General features: G+C 44.3%; 1 protein-coding gene across 2 annotated transcripts in view; it reads left to right on the top strand.

The window, feature by feature from the left end:
- Positions 1-14,971, top strand: part of LOC139553842 (protein phosphatase 1 regulatory inhibitor subunit 16B-like) — a 176,170-nt gene that overhangs the window by 54,515 nt on the left and 106,684 nt on the right. The window contains exon 2 of one of the 2 annotated variants that reach the window (XM_071366579.1): positions 4,815-5,240. In XM_071366579.1, coding sequence (XP_071222680.1) covers positions 4,976-5,240 — 265 coding nt within the window. In that variant the 5' untranslated portion in view covers positions 4,815-4,975. Of the gene's footprint in view, positions 1-4,811; positions 5,241-14,971 lie in introns of both variants that reach the window. The other variant, XM_071366587.1, reaches the window with a different exon arrangement.

Raw genomic sequence — 14,971 nt, 5'->3', positions numbered from 1 at the left:
CGACACAGGACCGGAGGCGCTATCAAAATAGCTTGTTCCAATGGGAACACACACACAACCAATTTGTTTGTATACAAAGCAGTCTGTTTGTACAATTCTGTTTACACAATTGATATATAGAATTCCACAGCAAAGTCTAATTCTATCTTAAATTCCTCACAGGGGGCACCATATATGTCGTGTCTTTACTATCATTAAATTGAAGACTTAGTTTTTATCAAAGATTCCTGTAATTAGTATTACGCGATTAAACTGAATAATCATGTAACTGTAATTAACCATTCATTTGTGTTGAAGAATGGTTAGAATGGATGTTTCGGCGGTTGTCGTTTTTTGCGTTCAATGATGCCGAATTCCTAGCTGCGGACTAGTAATTAATATCAAAGACTTGTTCTTATTCTGTCGGTATCGATAGTCTAAGAGTTTAACCACGTGGTATGGTTAAAAGATTCAGCAATGGTCTGCAACCTTCGTCCCCTCCCAATGGAGAAAAACATGGTCTGGTGATAATCTCAAAGTTGGGTTTTATTCGGAATTGCAGAAAAGGGTCTGTCCCAGGATGCCTGACCCTAACTGGGCTCAGGGGCGGTCCTCTGATTTAGTTCAAATCAATAGGGAATTGGATTTTCTTTCATTAAACAGTCCAAAATCATATTACACAATTTTACAAACATTATCATAATCACTCATTCATCTTATACAACAATTAGATGTAAATCTCATATCTGAGGCTATTATATAAACAGCGTTTTGGTAATGTGGCCACACCGTCTCCCATGAGCTTCCCCAAGTTGTAACAAACGGACCAGTTCGTAGCTGGATTCTTGACCGATCTTTTATACTTTCTCCGGAACATGAAATTTGTTCGTACCTCAAGTTCTGTGAGGTGGAAGAAATTCCTTTGTTCTCTATGAAAATTTACTCTGCCTCTTATACTGTGTGGCCATGTGGCAGGGTCTTCTTCTCAGGAATTTACGACCTCTCTCTGACCACAGCAGCGTAGTTGTAGGGGGCAGGGAGAATCAGGGAGAGGCAGGGAGAGGGGGATGGGGCTTGCTGTACCCAAATAGGGCAACGTCATGACACAGTTATACCCATAACTACTGTAGAACACTGTTAGACCTACCCATAACTACTGTAGGACACAGTTAGACCTACCCATAACTACTGTAGGACACAGTTAGACCTACCCATAACTTCTGTAGGACACAGTTAGACCTACCCATAACTACTGTATGACACAGTTAGACCTACCCATAACTTCTGTTGTACACAGTTAGAAAAACCCATAACTACTTTCTCTCACTGATGAAGTTTGTCACCACTGGCCTTGCACACACAAGCTGACAGGGGAGAAGAATTAGCTTCTTGCTGACTTCCTGTCCATTTTGTGAGGGAGCTTGCTTTCAGCTGAGGAAATGTTTTGTGCAGTAGCAGGTTGAAAGGGGCCTGTATTTTCAGGTGGTTGGTTACAATGCTCAGCATTTCCTAGATGGAAACTCAGCGAAACCAACTGCCATTTATAGATAGATCTGCATTCTGGGTACTGGGAAATATAGGCCTGTTAGATTACAGGATCATATTTGGCCTATATGAGATGAAAGATGCTACTTGATTAAACCCCCAGAGGAGTAACCTTGCTCATATTGATGAGTTGATTGAGTTTTGGGAGGATCTCCGAGACCTTGGTATGATTTCACACACAGATAGTTGACCATTACCTTTTAGAGGAGTATGACGGCTGTGGTAGTGTATCTGATGAAAATTAGATTTGTTTTTTTTCTGTAGATTTGACAGATGTCCACCTGATTGTGTGTTCAATAGTAAGAGTGAGACATACTGTGGATGAGTACAGGTCAGGATGTGGTTACCAGAGTAGATGAGCTGTGCTGACATCTGGCAGTCATTGTCTGGTGTCATGGTTTAAACAGGATACCTGATAAGTGAACAGCAAGGAGAAAGTTCCTACATCATATGAAAGAACGATAAACCAATATCCCTAGCTTAGAATGAATTGAGAGACAGCTTAGAATGAATTGATAGACACAGCATGTTTCTGGTATGAGCCGACTGCTTTTTACACAACTCGTTGTCTTGGTTTGTTTGTCAGGGCTTTTAGCAGCGGGAAGTCTGAGGCTGGTTATTACCAAGTCAATGTATCACCGAGCTGGCTATTACAAAACCAAAGGACTTCTGTCACAGAGAAATAGGGCGACGCTGTATGCCTAATGCTAGCAAGTTGTCCATTGAAGTCATTTTGTTTGCATAATATCCACGAACCTTGAGGTATTGAATTTTGAAATAATATATATTTTCAGGCTGTTTTAGTTTTGTTACTGTCGATACAGTAAGAAGGAATTGTTGATGTTGAAGGTTTGAACAGTAGTAGGTGGTGAGGATTAACATGGGTAACCGGGATCTCGGGGCTGTTCCGGGAACACACTTCACATTTCCAGGAAAAATACAATGACCTGGGAAATTACAACGAAAATGTCCCAATGTGACACTAATGCAATTCCACAAAATACACAACATGTGCAGCAGCAGATTAGCAAAAAATTAAATAGGACATTATCCAAACAGGTTGTCCCATGGAAGCCTTTAACCCATAGCGTATTTACTTCACACAAAGACACCATAAATTCAAAGCACACGTATAATTGACACTGCCGGACTGCACACCCGACCCGAATTCAGTTAATAAACCCTACAGGAAACCCTTTAAAATAACGTGTTGCTCTTTGAGCTGTCATTGTGACTCTTCAGATAGTCACATGTGATAGGCATATGCACAATTCACTACATAGAAATGGTTTGTCAAGATCGATGTGGAAGACTGGCCTGCACAGAGCCCTGACCTCAACCCAACGAACACCTTCAGGATGAATTGGATCGCCGACTGCGAGCCTAATCGGCCAACATCAGTGCCCGACCTCAGAGTGGTGGCTGTTATAGCAGCAAAGGGGGACCACCTCCATTTTAATGGCCATGATTTTGGAATGAGATGTTCGACGAGCAGGTGCCCACATACTGTTTCCACTCATCATCTCCCAGTTATTCATGAGCTTTTTTATTTAGAGTTTAGATTGTATTAGGATCCCCATTAGCCGACGCCAATGGTAACATCTAGTCTTACTGGAGTCTGACACATAACAAAGCCATTTCAGACAAAATACTTTACAATTTACATATCATTTAAAGGGGCATAGAGTTGATCAGGCTGTTGATTGTGGCCTGTGGAATGTTGTCCCACTCCCCTTCAATGGCTGTGCGAAGCTGCTGGATATTGGCTGGAACTGGAACACGCTGTCGTACACATCAATCCAGAGCATCCCAAACATGCTCAATGGGTGACATGTCTGGTGAGTATGCAGGCCATGGAAGAACTGGGCCATTTTCAACTTCCAGGAAATGTGTACAGATCCTTGTGACATGGGGCCTTGCATTATCATGCTGAAACATGAGGTGATGGCGGCGGATGAATGGCACGACAATGGGCCTCGTCACGGTATCTCTGTGCATTCAAATTTCCATAGATAAAATGAAATTGTGTTCGGTATCCGTAGCTTATGCCTGCCCATAACATAACCCCACTGCCACCATGGGGCACTCTGTTCACAACGTCCACAAGACGCCATACACGCGGTCTGCGGTTGTGAGGCTGGTTGGACATAATGCCAAATTCTCTAAAATGACATTGGAGGCGGCTTAAGGTAGAGAAATTAACTTTAAATTCTCTGGCAACAGCTCTGATGGACATTCCTGCAGTCAGCATGTCAATTGCACGCTCCCTCAAAACTTGAGACATCTGTGGCATTGTGTTGTGTCACAAAACTGCACATTTTAGTGAGATCACAGGTGCATCTGTGTAATGATTATGCTGTTTAATGAGCTTCTTGATATGCCATACCTGTCAGGTGGATGGATTATGTTTGTTTTTAATGCTTTAAATGGACACTTCCGATTTTTGGTGCATTTCCTGGGACTCTCTGGATAAATATGAATTATTTAGGGTATTTAAACTTGGTAGATTTTCAGGAAAATATTAGTTTGTACTAGGTAGCTTCTGTATTGTTGTACACAATATGAACCAATGTGTAGTACTGCCTGTCTAGGGATTGGGAGAAGTGTGTACTGTCTAGTGAGTGTGTAGTACTGCCTGTCTAGGGACTGGGAGAAGTGTGTACTGTCTAGTGAGTGTGTAGTACTGCCTGTCTAAGGACTGGGAGAAGTGTGTACTGTCTAGTGAGTGTGTAGTACTGCCTGTCTAGGGACTGGGATAAGTGTGTACTGTCTAGTGAGTGTGTAGTACTGCCTGTCTAGGGACTAGGACTGGGAGAAGTGTGTACTGTCTAGTGAGTGTGTAGTACACTGAGTGTGTACTGTCTAGTGAGTGTGTACTACACGGAGTGTGTAATGTCTAGTGAGTGTGTAGTACACTGAGTGTGTAATGTCTAGTGAGTTTGTACTACAGTATTATGTAACAGATTAGTGTTGAGGGAAGGAGGCTGTAATCAAATGAAACAAGATAACAGATGGGCATTGAGCCTGCGGAAACAACAAGGAGTAGCTAATCCTTTGTGGAATACTAAGCTACCAGTACTATACCGTTGAAAGGGTTTTCTTAAGCCTATACTGTACCTTTCAACAGCTGTAATTTGATAGTAGTCTATGTGATGTTCTTCAACATTGTAATTTTTAGCCTCTATGGTTAATATTCTAGGTTACCGAGGTCAAGAAAGCATTTTATTTTGTACTGATGTCAGCTCTTGCTCTCTCCCCCCCCCCCCCCCGCCCCCCCGTCTCCCCAGCAGGTGGTCTAGTCACAGCTGATGAGTGTGATGATGATGATGGGAGGAGGCTACTGCAGCCGACGGTGCAGCCCCCCACGCCAGTGCTAGTACCCGTCTCCAGTCTCCAACCCCTGGTTTCTCTGCCAGCCCTGGTCCCACTTGGCACCACTTCTGGCCCCACCATGGCTAACCACCTGGAACTTCTCAATGAGCTGCAGCAGCTAGACAAGGTGCCTAGCCTGGAGCGCCTGAGGGCGGCCCAGAAGCGCCGCATACAGCAGTTGAAGAGATGGGCCGTATACGAGAAGGAGATGCAGAACAAGAAACGCAAGGCGGAAAAGAGAAGGAACGCTAATCATGCCACCGCCATGGAGGCTAAACGTCACGTATCGTTTGCTGCTAGTGTGGCGCTGCTAGAGGCCTCGGCACGGAACGATCCTGAAGAAGGTAAGAGGACAGGAGGAGAGAACACACACACACACCCTATCTCCTCATCCTATCACATATGGTGGGGAATGCAGGCACGCACACACACGCACGCACGCACGCACGCACGCACACACACACACACACACACACAAACATACACATACACAAAATAAACCACGTAAAAAAATATATACATTTTGCCTAACGAGCATCAGAGTACCCCAATCAATAAGAAGAAAGCCAGGGTCAGAGAAACCACAAACCATTAGTTGGGTTGACTGTCAAAAGAGCTCATTCCACTCCAAATGAATCACCCCAAGGTCTATCATTAGGTTTTAAAGAGCCACTGAACATGCTGAGTGACACGTGTTTTTCTGTTGCTCATTAGAAAAACAAGATATCTGTCTTGGAGGTGTGTTTCCTGACCGATTCAGTTTGGTTAATGATGATTGTCCCTCATGAGACACTGTAGGAAGCTTATTTCACTTCCTTAAAATCTCCAGAATGAATCTAAGATAACTTAAGAAATCTGTAATTAATTTTTGAAGTTTTGTACACGGATGTTTTAGTCCTAACTAAGGTGTTTGGTGCAGTATCTCTTATGTAAACAGTCAGAGCTGCTGGGCAGGTCTGTCTCATTGGCTATGCTATTGGATAGAGAGCAATCACTGCAGCTGTTCACCCCATGTTAGTGGGCAAATGGACATTGTCAAATTAAAAATTAAAAACATTAATTTACCTGGTGAGATGCACATGTGTTCCAAACTCAGGATGAGACTGACTTTATGACTAAAATGATCCTATTTACACTTTGTTTCTGACTCATATCGATGCCACAGGCCGTTTTCAAAGGGATTTGTTGCTTTTTAAAGGCAGTCGCTCTTTAATAGAAGGAGTAGTCACAGGTGTTATTCTACAGGTGAAGCCCAGTCAGTATGATGCTGCTACAATTATACTGAACAAAAATATTAACGAAACATGCAACAATTTCAATGATTTTACTGAGTTTGTATTTATTATGGATCCCCATTAGTTCCTGTCAAGGCAGCAGCTACTCTTCCTGGGGTTTATTATGGATCCCCATTAGTTCCTGTCAAGGCAGCAGCTACTCTTCCTGGGGTTTATTATGGATCCCCATTAGTTCCTGTCAAGGCAGCAGCTACTCTTCCTGTGGTTTATTATGGATCCCCATTAGTTTCGGTCAAGGCAGCAGCTACTCTTCTTGGGGTTTATTATGGATCCCCATTAGTTCCTGCCAAGGCAGCAGCTACTCTTCTTGGGGTTTATTATGGATCCCCATTAGTTCCTGCCAAGGCAGCAGCTACTCTTCCTGGGGTTTATTATGGATCCCCATTAGTTCCTGCCAAGGCAGCAGCTACTCTTCTTGGGGTTTATTATGGATCCCCATTAGTTCCTGCCAAGGCAGCAGCTACTCTTCTTGGGGTTTATTATGGATCCCCATTAGTTCCTGCCAAGGCAGCAGCTACTCTTCCTGGGGTTTATTATGGATCCCCATTAGTTCCTGCCAAGGCGGCAGCTACTCTTCCTGGGGTTTATTATGGATCCCCATTAGTTCCTGCCAAGGCGGCAGCTACTCTTCCTGGGGTTTATTATGGATCCCCATTAGTTCCTGCCAAGGCGGCAGCTAATCTTCCTGGGGTTTATTATGGATCCCCATTAGTTCCTGCCAAGGCAGCAGCTACTCTTCTTGGGGTTTATTATGGATCCCCATTAGTTCCTGCCAAGGCAGCAGCTACTCTTCCTGGGGTTTATTATGGATCCCCATTAGTTCCTGCCAAGGCAGCAGCTACTCTTCCTGGGGTTTATTATGGATCCCCATTAGTTCCTGCCAAGGCAGCAGCTACTCTTCCTGGGGTTTATTATGGATCCCCATTAGTTCCTGCCAAGGCAGCAGCTACTCTTCCTGGGGTCCAGCAACATTAAGGCAGTTATATACAGTTTCAGTTCCTATAAGGAAATCAGTCAATTTAAATAAATTCATTAGGCCCTAATCTATGGATTTCACATGAGTGGGCAGGGGCGCAGAAATGGGTAGGCCTGGGAGGATATAGGCCCACCCACTCGGGAGCCAGGCCCAGGCAATCGGAATTAGTGTTTCCCCATAAAAAGGCTTTATTGCAGACAAAAATAGTCCTCAGTTTCATCAGCTGTCCGGGTGGCTGGTCTCAGACGATCCCGCAGGTGAAGAATCCGGATGTGGAGGTCCTGGGCTGGCGTGGTTACACGAGGTCTGCGGTTGTGAGGCCGGTTGGACGTACTGCCAAATTCTCTAAAACGACGCTGGAGGCTTATGGTAGTGAAACCCACATTAAATTCTCTGGCAATAGCTCTGGACATTCCTGCAGTCAGCATGCCAATTGCACGCTCCCTGAAAACTTGAGACATCTGTGGCATTGTATTGTGTGTCAAAACTGCACATTTTCGAGTGGCCTTTTGTTGTCCCCAGCACAAGGTGCATCTGTGTAATGATAATGCTGTTTAATCAGCTTCTTGATATGCCACACCTGTCAGGTGGATGGATCATCTTGGAAAAGGAGAAATGCTCACTAACAGATATAAACAAATTTGTGCACAAAATCTGAGAGAAATAAGCTTTTTGGTGCGTATGAAACATTTCTGGGATCTTTTATTTCAGCTCATGAAACATGGAACCAACACTTGACATGTTGCCTTTATATGTATTTCAGTGTAGATGTAGCTCGTGGGTAATACTGCCCAGTTGTTCAGATTTCCAGCAACCTATTTCCTATGTAGTGCACTACTTTCGACTAGGGCCAGTGTCACCCTATTTCCTATGTAGTGCACTACTTTCGACTAGGGCCAGTGTCACCCTATTTCCTATGTAGTGCACTACTTTCGACTAGGGCCAATGTCACCCTATTTCCTATGTAGTGCACTACTTTCGACTAGGGCCAGTGTCACCCTATTTCCTATGTAGTGCACTACTTTCGACTAGGGCCAGTGTCACCCTATTTCCTATGTAGTGCACTACTTTCGACTAGGGCCAGTGTCACCCTATTTCCTATGTAGTGCACTACTTTCACTACTTAGATGTCCTCATGCTCTATCGGCTCAGCTTGGATAGACAGTTTGTGCTGTGTAAAACCAGTCAATTAATGCCACATAAAACAATCAGTCCACCGTCAAAACGATAGCTCACTAGGGATTGTTTCATTATGCAGACAATGCAGTCTGGCTTATCTATAGCTATATACAGTATTTAGGAACTCTGACTCCACTCTGTCAGGGCTATCCGTCTCATCACTTGTAGGCTTACCAATGTTCACAGAAGGGGGTCGCGGCCGCTGGGTCTCTGGCAGTCGTCAGCTTGGTTTCGGGAAGAGGAGTTGGAGAGCCCGCACTCTCTCTAGAGCAGGGATGGGCAACTTTGATGGGGTTGGGGCCACAAAACAACGTAATTCATCACAAGGGGCCACCGTGGTTCGTGGGTCTATGTACCCACATCGCCCCTCCCCCACCTTGCGAGCAAAACATTTTAGCGACCCTCCCTCGTGACAGGGAAGAGAAACAATTTACTTTTTAAAGTAAGTTGAGACCCCGACTAAGTTCCTAAAAAATATTTAATACAAAATTACATATATTTTATTTTTAATTTCAGAACTCAGTCGGGGTCTCAACTTCCTGTTGACAGTTCGAGTAATAGAATGCACAAGGTGCAATTTAGAACATGTGGTTGTGCATCAGAGGCCACTCAATTAGCCCATGTCAGCTATTTTTGTTGTTGTTGATTGATAAGTTAGGCTAGCGGCCAGCTATCTGAACTTGTAGTTTAGATACATACATTTATTTATTTATTATTGGTTTGTGGACCTCTAGCTGCCCATCCCGGCACTAGAGGAACTGTCACTATTCTCGAGGGGAGGAAGACGAGGAGGAGCAAGGCCACTATCAAAGCCGGGCCCTGGCAGTGAGGTCTCTGTCTGGACTGGTAGGCTGCCCCCGGGCCCTGGCAGTGAGGTCTCTGTCTGGACTGGTATGCTGCCCCCGGGCCCTGGCAGTGAGGTCTCTGTCTGGACTGGTAGGCTGAACCCGGGCCCTGGCAGTGAGGTCTCTGTCTGGACTGGTAGGCTGCCCCCGGGCCCTGGCAGGGAGGTTTCTGTCTGGACTGGTAGGCTGCCCCCGGGCCCTGGCAGTGAGGTCTCTGTCTGGACTGGTATGCTGCCCCCGGGCCCTGGCAGGGAGGTCTCTGTCTGGACTGGTATGCTGCCCCCGGGCCCTGGCAGGGAGGTCTCTGTCTGGACTGGTAGGCTGCCCCCGGGCCCTGGCAGTGAGGTCTCTGCCTGGACTGGTAGGCTGCCACAGCTAGCTGCTACTAGCTTCTTACTAGCTTCCCCCTGCCATGGTGTTTTGTCAATCGAGGACGAGGTGCTAGCTTTGTTTATCGTCGGTAATAAAGCAGATAAAGCGTTTTTGTGCACCACATGGTCTTACCTTTTTGTTTATCCATCTTGAACAACGCACTCATTCTCCATCCGAGTCAGACCAGAATCACCTAACTTTAAAACAATTTTGACAGCAAATTATGTGAGGAGGCCGAGGCAGGCTGCCGCAGGCGCCCCTGAGAAATAGGCTAATTTGATGCATGATTGTCTGTCTGACTCACCTACTACCCATGTAGATTGGACAACACAAACTTTTGACTTGCTACATGTGTACATTAAAAAGGAGGGATTAACACGGAAAATAAGGTCTGAGGTTAACACCGGCTTACGAGATGTTATGTCTTGTTCTATGAGGTAATATCAGTCAGTTAACATGACCTTTATGAGTTATGAAGCCTCTATGTGCTTGTTTTGATTACATAAATGCTTGAAATTAACAAAACGTGATGTTTTCAATATTCATGTTTGTATTGTAGTATTTATAAAGGTGAAACACTATGGAGTCTTAAAGGAGGCCTGTAGCACCTACAGATTAAACACTATGGAGTCTTAAAGGAGGCCTGTAACACCTACAGATTAAACACTATGGAGTCTTAAAGGAGACCTGTAGTACCTACAGATTAAACATTATGGAGTTTTAAAGGAGGCCTGTAGCACCTACAGATTAAACACTATGGAGTCATAAAGGAGGCCTGTAACACCTACAGATTAAACACTATGGAGTCTTAAAGGAGGCCTGTAACACCTACAGATTAAACACTATGGAGTCTTAAAGGAGACCTGTAGTACCTACAGATTAAACATTATGGAGTTTTAAAGGAGGCCTGTATCACCTACAGATTAAACACTATGGAGTCTTAAAGGAGGCCTGTAGTACCTACAGATTAAACATTATGGAGTCTTAATGGAGGCCTGTAGTACCTACAGATTAAACACTATGGAGTCTTAAAGGAGGACTGGGTAAAGCTAGAATGCCATAAATATGCCAATTTTGATCAATTAAACTCAGTGACCAGTTTATTAGGTATAACACCCCGTTCACAAAAATGGTTCACTCCTACAGACAGTGAGTCACGTGGCTTGCTATATAAATCAGGCATTCAGTTACTGTTCGATTGAATGTTAGAATGGGCAAAACAAGTGACATAAGTGACTTTGAGTATGGTATGTTTGTCGATGAAGGAAAAGCAGCCAACAAGTGCTCAGCATATGTAGGAACTCCTTCAAGACTGTTGGTAAAGCATTCCAGGTGAAGCTGGTTGAGAGAATGCCAAGAGTGTGCAAAACTGTCATCAAGGCAAAGTGTGACTATTTGAAGAATCAGAAATATAAAATACATTTTGATTTGTTTGACACTTTTTTGGTTACTACATGATTCAATATGTGTTATTTCATAGTTTTGATGTCTTCACTATTATTCTACAATGTAGAAAATAGTACAAGTAAAGAAAAACCCTTGAATGAGTAGGTGTTTGAAAACTTATGACCGGTAGTGTATGTTTGTTGTTGAACGCTGTTGAAACACTGAAAGCTGAACGAGAGACCTCGGTTTATTGTTTTTGTAAAGCTGACAGTGTTTTTATATACTTTAGTTTTGGATCCAGCGGCTCTGTTGGTCTTAGTTGCTGTGAGCACTGCTGTCTGTCCTGGAATCCTGCCAGATTCCGCATAGGGGAAGAGACACGGAAGCCCAGCTAGCCTAGCTGGCTCGGCGGTCTCAAATGGAGGCCGCTATTGAACATTTCCAGCGCTGCAGGAGCTGTGTTTACTTTGCTTTGTTCCGGGACAATGTGGACCGCAATGACTTTCAATGTAGCAACTGCTTGCATGCGGAGGACTACAGAGGCGAAGTGGCTACTCTTAACAAGCAAGTAGCAAACCTACACAAGCAACTGGGAAATCCACGCCCGCCTTCTTTTTCTTCGCTCTGGTCTGGTGGAAGTGATGCCGCCGTGTTGGCTCTCCACAGCCGACTGGCCGGCGTTCAGCAGGGTTCCATCCCTGAAGGGGTCACCCCCTTCCCTGGAGAACGGAGCTGTTCTCGACTCAACCAAACAGCCATGGAGATACGTCACTCGCCGTGGAAGTCGAAGATAGCGTCCTCTGGCAACGGGGGTCTCCTTGGAGATGTTGAGCCCGGACCTGACACAGACCAGAAACGGCTTTGCCGCCCTGAATCCAGAGATTCTTCCTTGGGGGTTTCCCATTCAAGATCGGATCCAGAGGTACCTGTGTCTTCATCCTCTGTTCTGTCTTCCTTTCCGGTGGCTTCTACCTTAGGTTCAGATCCTCGGAGCTCCCACCTTCATAAGACTGTCAGGCTGCCTGAGAGACCGGCCCATTCAACATCACCAGCTGTTATCATAGGCAGCTCTATGGTGAGAAACATCTCAGTCCCCAAGGCAAAAACCCTGTGCTACCCAGGACACGAGTACAGGACATCACAAGGCTGTTTCTGACTGTTCTACGACAGAAGCCGGGAGCTGACACTGTCGTAGTCCATGTGGGGTCAAACGACATCAGGAGGGCTAGCTCGGAACATCTGAAAATGGATTTTAAAGAACTGATTTTAGCATTAAAAGACGGCCAATCATTTCAGGTCCAGTACCATCGTTGGGCCGTGGTTGTGAACAATTCAGCAGGCTACTGCATTACACATCTGGCTAAAAGATTACTGTAGCTCTGCTGGAGTCATACTCTACAGGAATGACGGAGTCCATCCAAATCATCTTGGCTCCTGGACTCTGTCCAGGCATTTCAAGGCTGCGTTGAAACAATGACTTATCAATGACACAAGACCAGCTCAGGTAATCCTTACCATTGTGACAATGAGTCGTCATAATGCTGCATCAAATGTACGTTATTCTAGGGGCGTTGGCAGACACAATGTAAGTAACTTAATTTATGTCCCCCTAATTGCCCTGATCCTACAGCTATTGTAAGCAGTAGTCATGAGCCTATGAACCAGAGTTATACTGTTAGCACTGAGGTGGTGTGCCCTAATAGGAAGACTACTTTGTGCAGCTCACCCTGCACTATCAGCTCCAATATAAATAACATGAGCATGTCTACTTCTGATAAGCTTCCCAGTAAAGCATTAAAATCAATCAAGCAACCCAGAAAAGTGCTAAAAATAGCCCATATTAACACATGCAGCCTGAGAACCAAGGTCCATGAAGTCAATAACTTGCTTGTAACATATGACATTCATCTTTGAAACTCACTTAGATAATACGTTTGATGATACAGTGGTAGCAATACATGGTTATAACATCTACAGAAAAGACAGAAATGCCACAAGGGGTGGTGTTGCGGTCTATTCAAATCAGATGTATTTATATAGCCCTTCTTACATCAGCTGATGTCACAAAGTGCTGTACAGAAACCCAGCCTAAAACCCCAAACAGCAAGCAATGCAGGTGTAGAAGCCCGGTGGCTAGGAAAAACTCCCTAGAAAGGCCAAAACCTAGGAAGAAACCTAGAGAGGAACCAGGCTATGAGGGGTGGCTAGTCCTCTTCTGGCTGTGCCGGGTGGAGATTTTAACAGAACATGGCCAAGATGTTCAAATGTTCATAAATGACTAGCATGGTCAAATAAAAATAATCACAGTAGTTGTCGAGGGTGCAACAAGTCAGCACCTCAGGAGTAAATGTCAGTTGGCTTTTCATAGCCGATTATTGAGAGTATCTCTACCGCTCCTGCTGTCTCTAGAGAGTTGAAAACAGCAGGTCTGGGACAGGTAGCACGTCCGGTGAACAGGTCAGGGTTCCATAGCTGCAAGGAGAACAGTTGAAACTGGAGCAGCAGCACAGCCAGGTGGACTGGGGACAGCAAGGAGTCATCATGCCAGGTAGTCCTGAGGCATGGTCCTAGGGCTCAGGTCCTCCGAGAGAGAGAAAGATAGAGAGAATTAGAGAGAGCATACTACCCACATGGGTAGGCAGACCATTCCATAAAAATTGAGCTCTGTAGGAGAAGGCCCTGCCTTCAGCTGTTTGCTTAGAAATTCTAGGGACAATTAGGAGGCCTGCGTCTTGTGACCGAAGCGTACGTGTAGGTATGTACAGCAGGACCAAATCGGAAAGATAGGTAGGAGCAAGCCCATGTAATGCTTATTCAGAACCACAATCCTGTAAAGCTTAGAGACGATCTAATGTTAAATACTGTTGAAGTAATATGGCTACAGGTTCATCTGCCTCACCTCAAGTCCATTCTGGTGGGAAGCTGCTATAGATCATCAAGTACTAACAGTCAGTATCGGGATAACATGTGTGAAATGCTTGATAATGTATGTGATATCACCAGAGAAGTATATTTTCTGGGTGATTTTAAATATTGACTGGCTGCCCTCTCAAGAAAAAACTTCAAACTGTAACCAGTGCCTGCAATCTGGTTCAGGTTATCAGTCAACCTACCAGGGTAGTTACAAACAGCACAGGAATGAAATCATCAACATGTATTGATCCCAACTTTACTAATGCTGCAGAAATGTGCTTTAAAGCAGTATCCAAATCCATAGGATGTAGTGATCCCAATATAATAGCCATATCTAGGAAAACCAAAGTTCCAAAGGCTGGGCCTAATATAGTGTATAAGAGGTCATACAATACGTTTTGTAGTGATTCATATGTTGATGATCTAAAGAATATTTGCTGGTCTGTGCTGTGTAATGAGGAGCAACCAAACGTTGCACTTGACACATTTATGAAATTGCTTATTCCAGTTACTAATAAGCATGCACCCATTTAAGAAAATGACTGTAAAAACTGTTACATCTCCTTGGATTGATGAGGAATTGAAAAATTGTATGGTTGAGAGGGATGAGACAAAAGGTCTGGCAGCCCCAACTGATTGGCAAACATACTGCAAATTAAGAAATCATGTGACTAAATAAAAATAAACTACTATGAAAGAAAGATAAATGATATTAAGAATGAAAGTAAAAAGCTTTGGAGCTCCTTAAATTAAGTTTGGGGAAAAAAAGCCAACTCGGCTCCATCATTCATTGAATCAGATGGTTCATTCATCAAAGCCCACTGACATTGCCAACTACTTTAATGACTTTTTCATTGGCAAGATAAGCAAACTTAGGGATGACATGCCAGCAACAAATGCTGACAATACACATCCAAGTATATCTGACCAAATTATGAAAGACAAGAATTGTACTTTTGATTCCGTAAAGTCAATGTGGAAGAGGTGAATTCTGTTTTGTTGTCTATCAACAGTGACAAGCCACCGGGGTCTGACAATCTGGACGTAAAATTCATGAGGATAATAGCGGACGATATTTCCACTCCTATTTGCCACATCTTCAGTTTAAG

The sequence above is a fragment of the Salvelinus alpinus genome, chromosome 2 (genome assembly GCF_045679555.1).
Source record: "Salvelinus alpinus chromosome 2, SLU_Salpinus.1, whole genome shotgun sequence".
In the NCBI taxonomy this organism is placed as follows: domain Eukaryota; kingdom Metazoa; phylum Chordata; class Actinopteri; order Salmoniformes; family Salmonidae; genus Salvelinus; species Salvelinus alpinus.
Note: the sequence above shows the minus strand (reverse complement) of the source record. Positions and strands in the feature narration are given on the sequence as shown.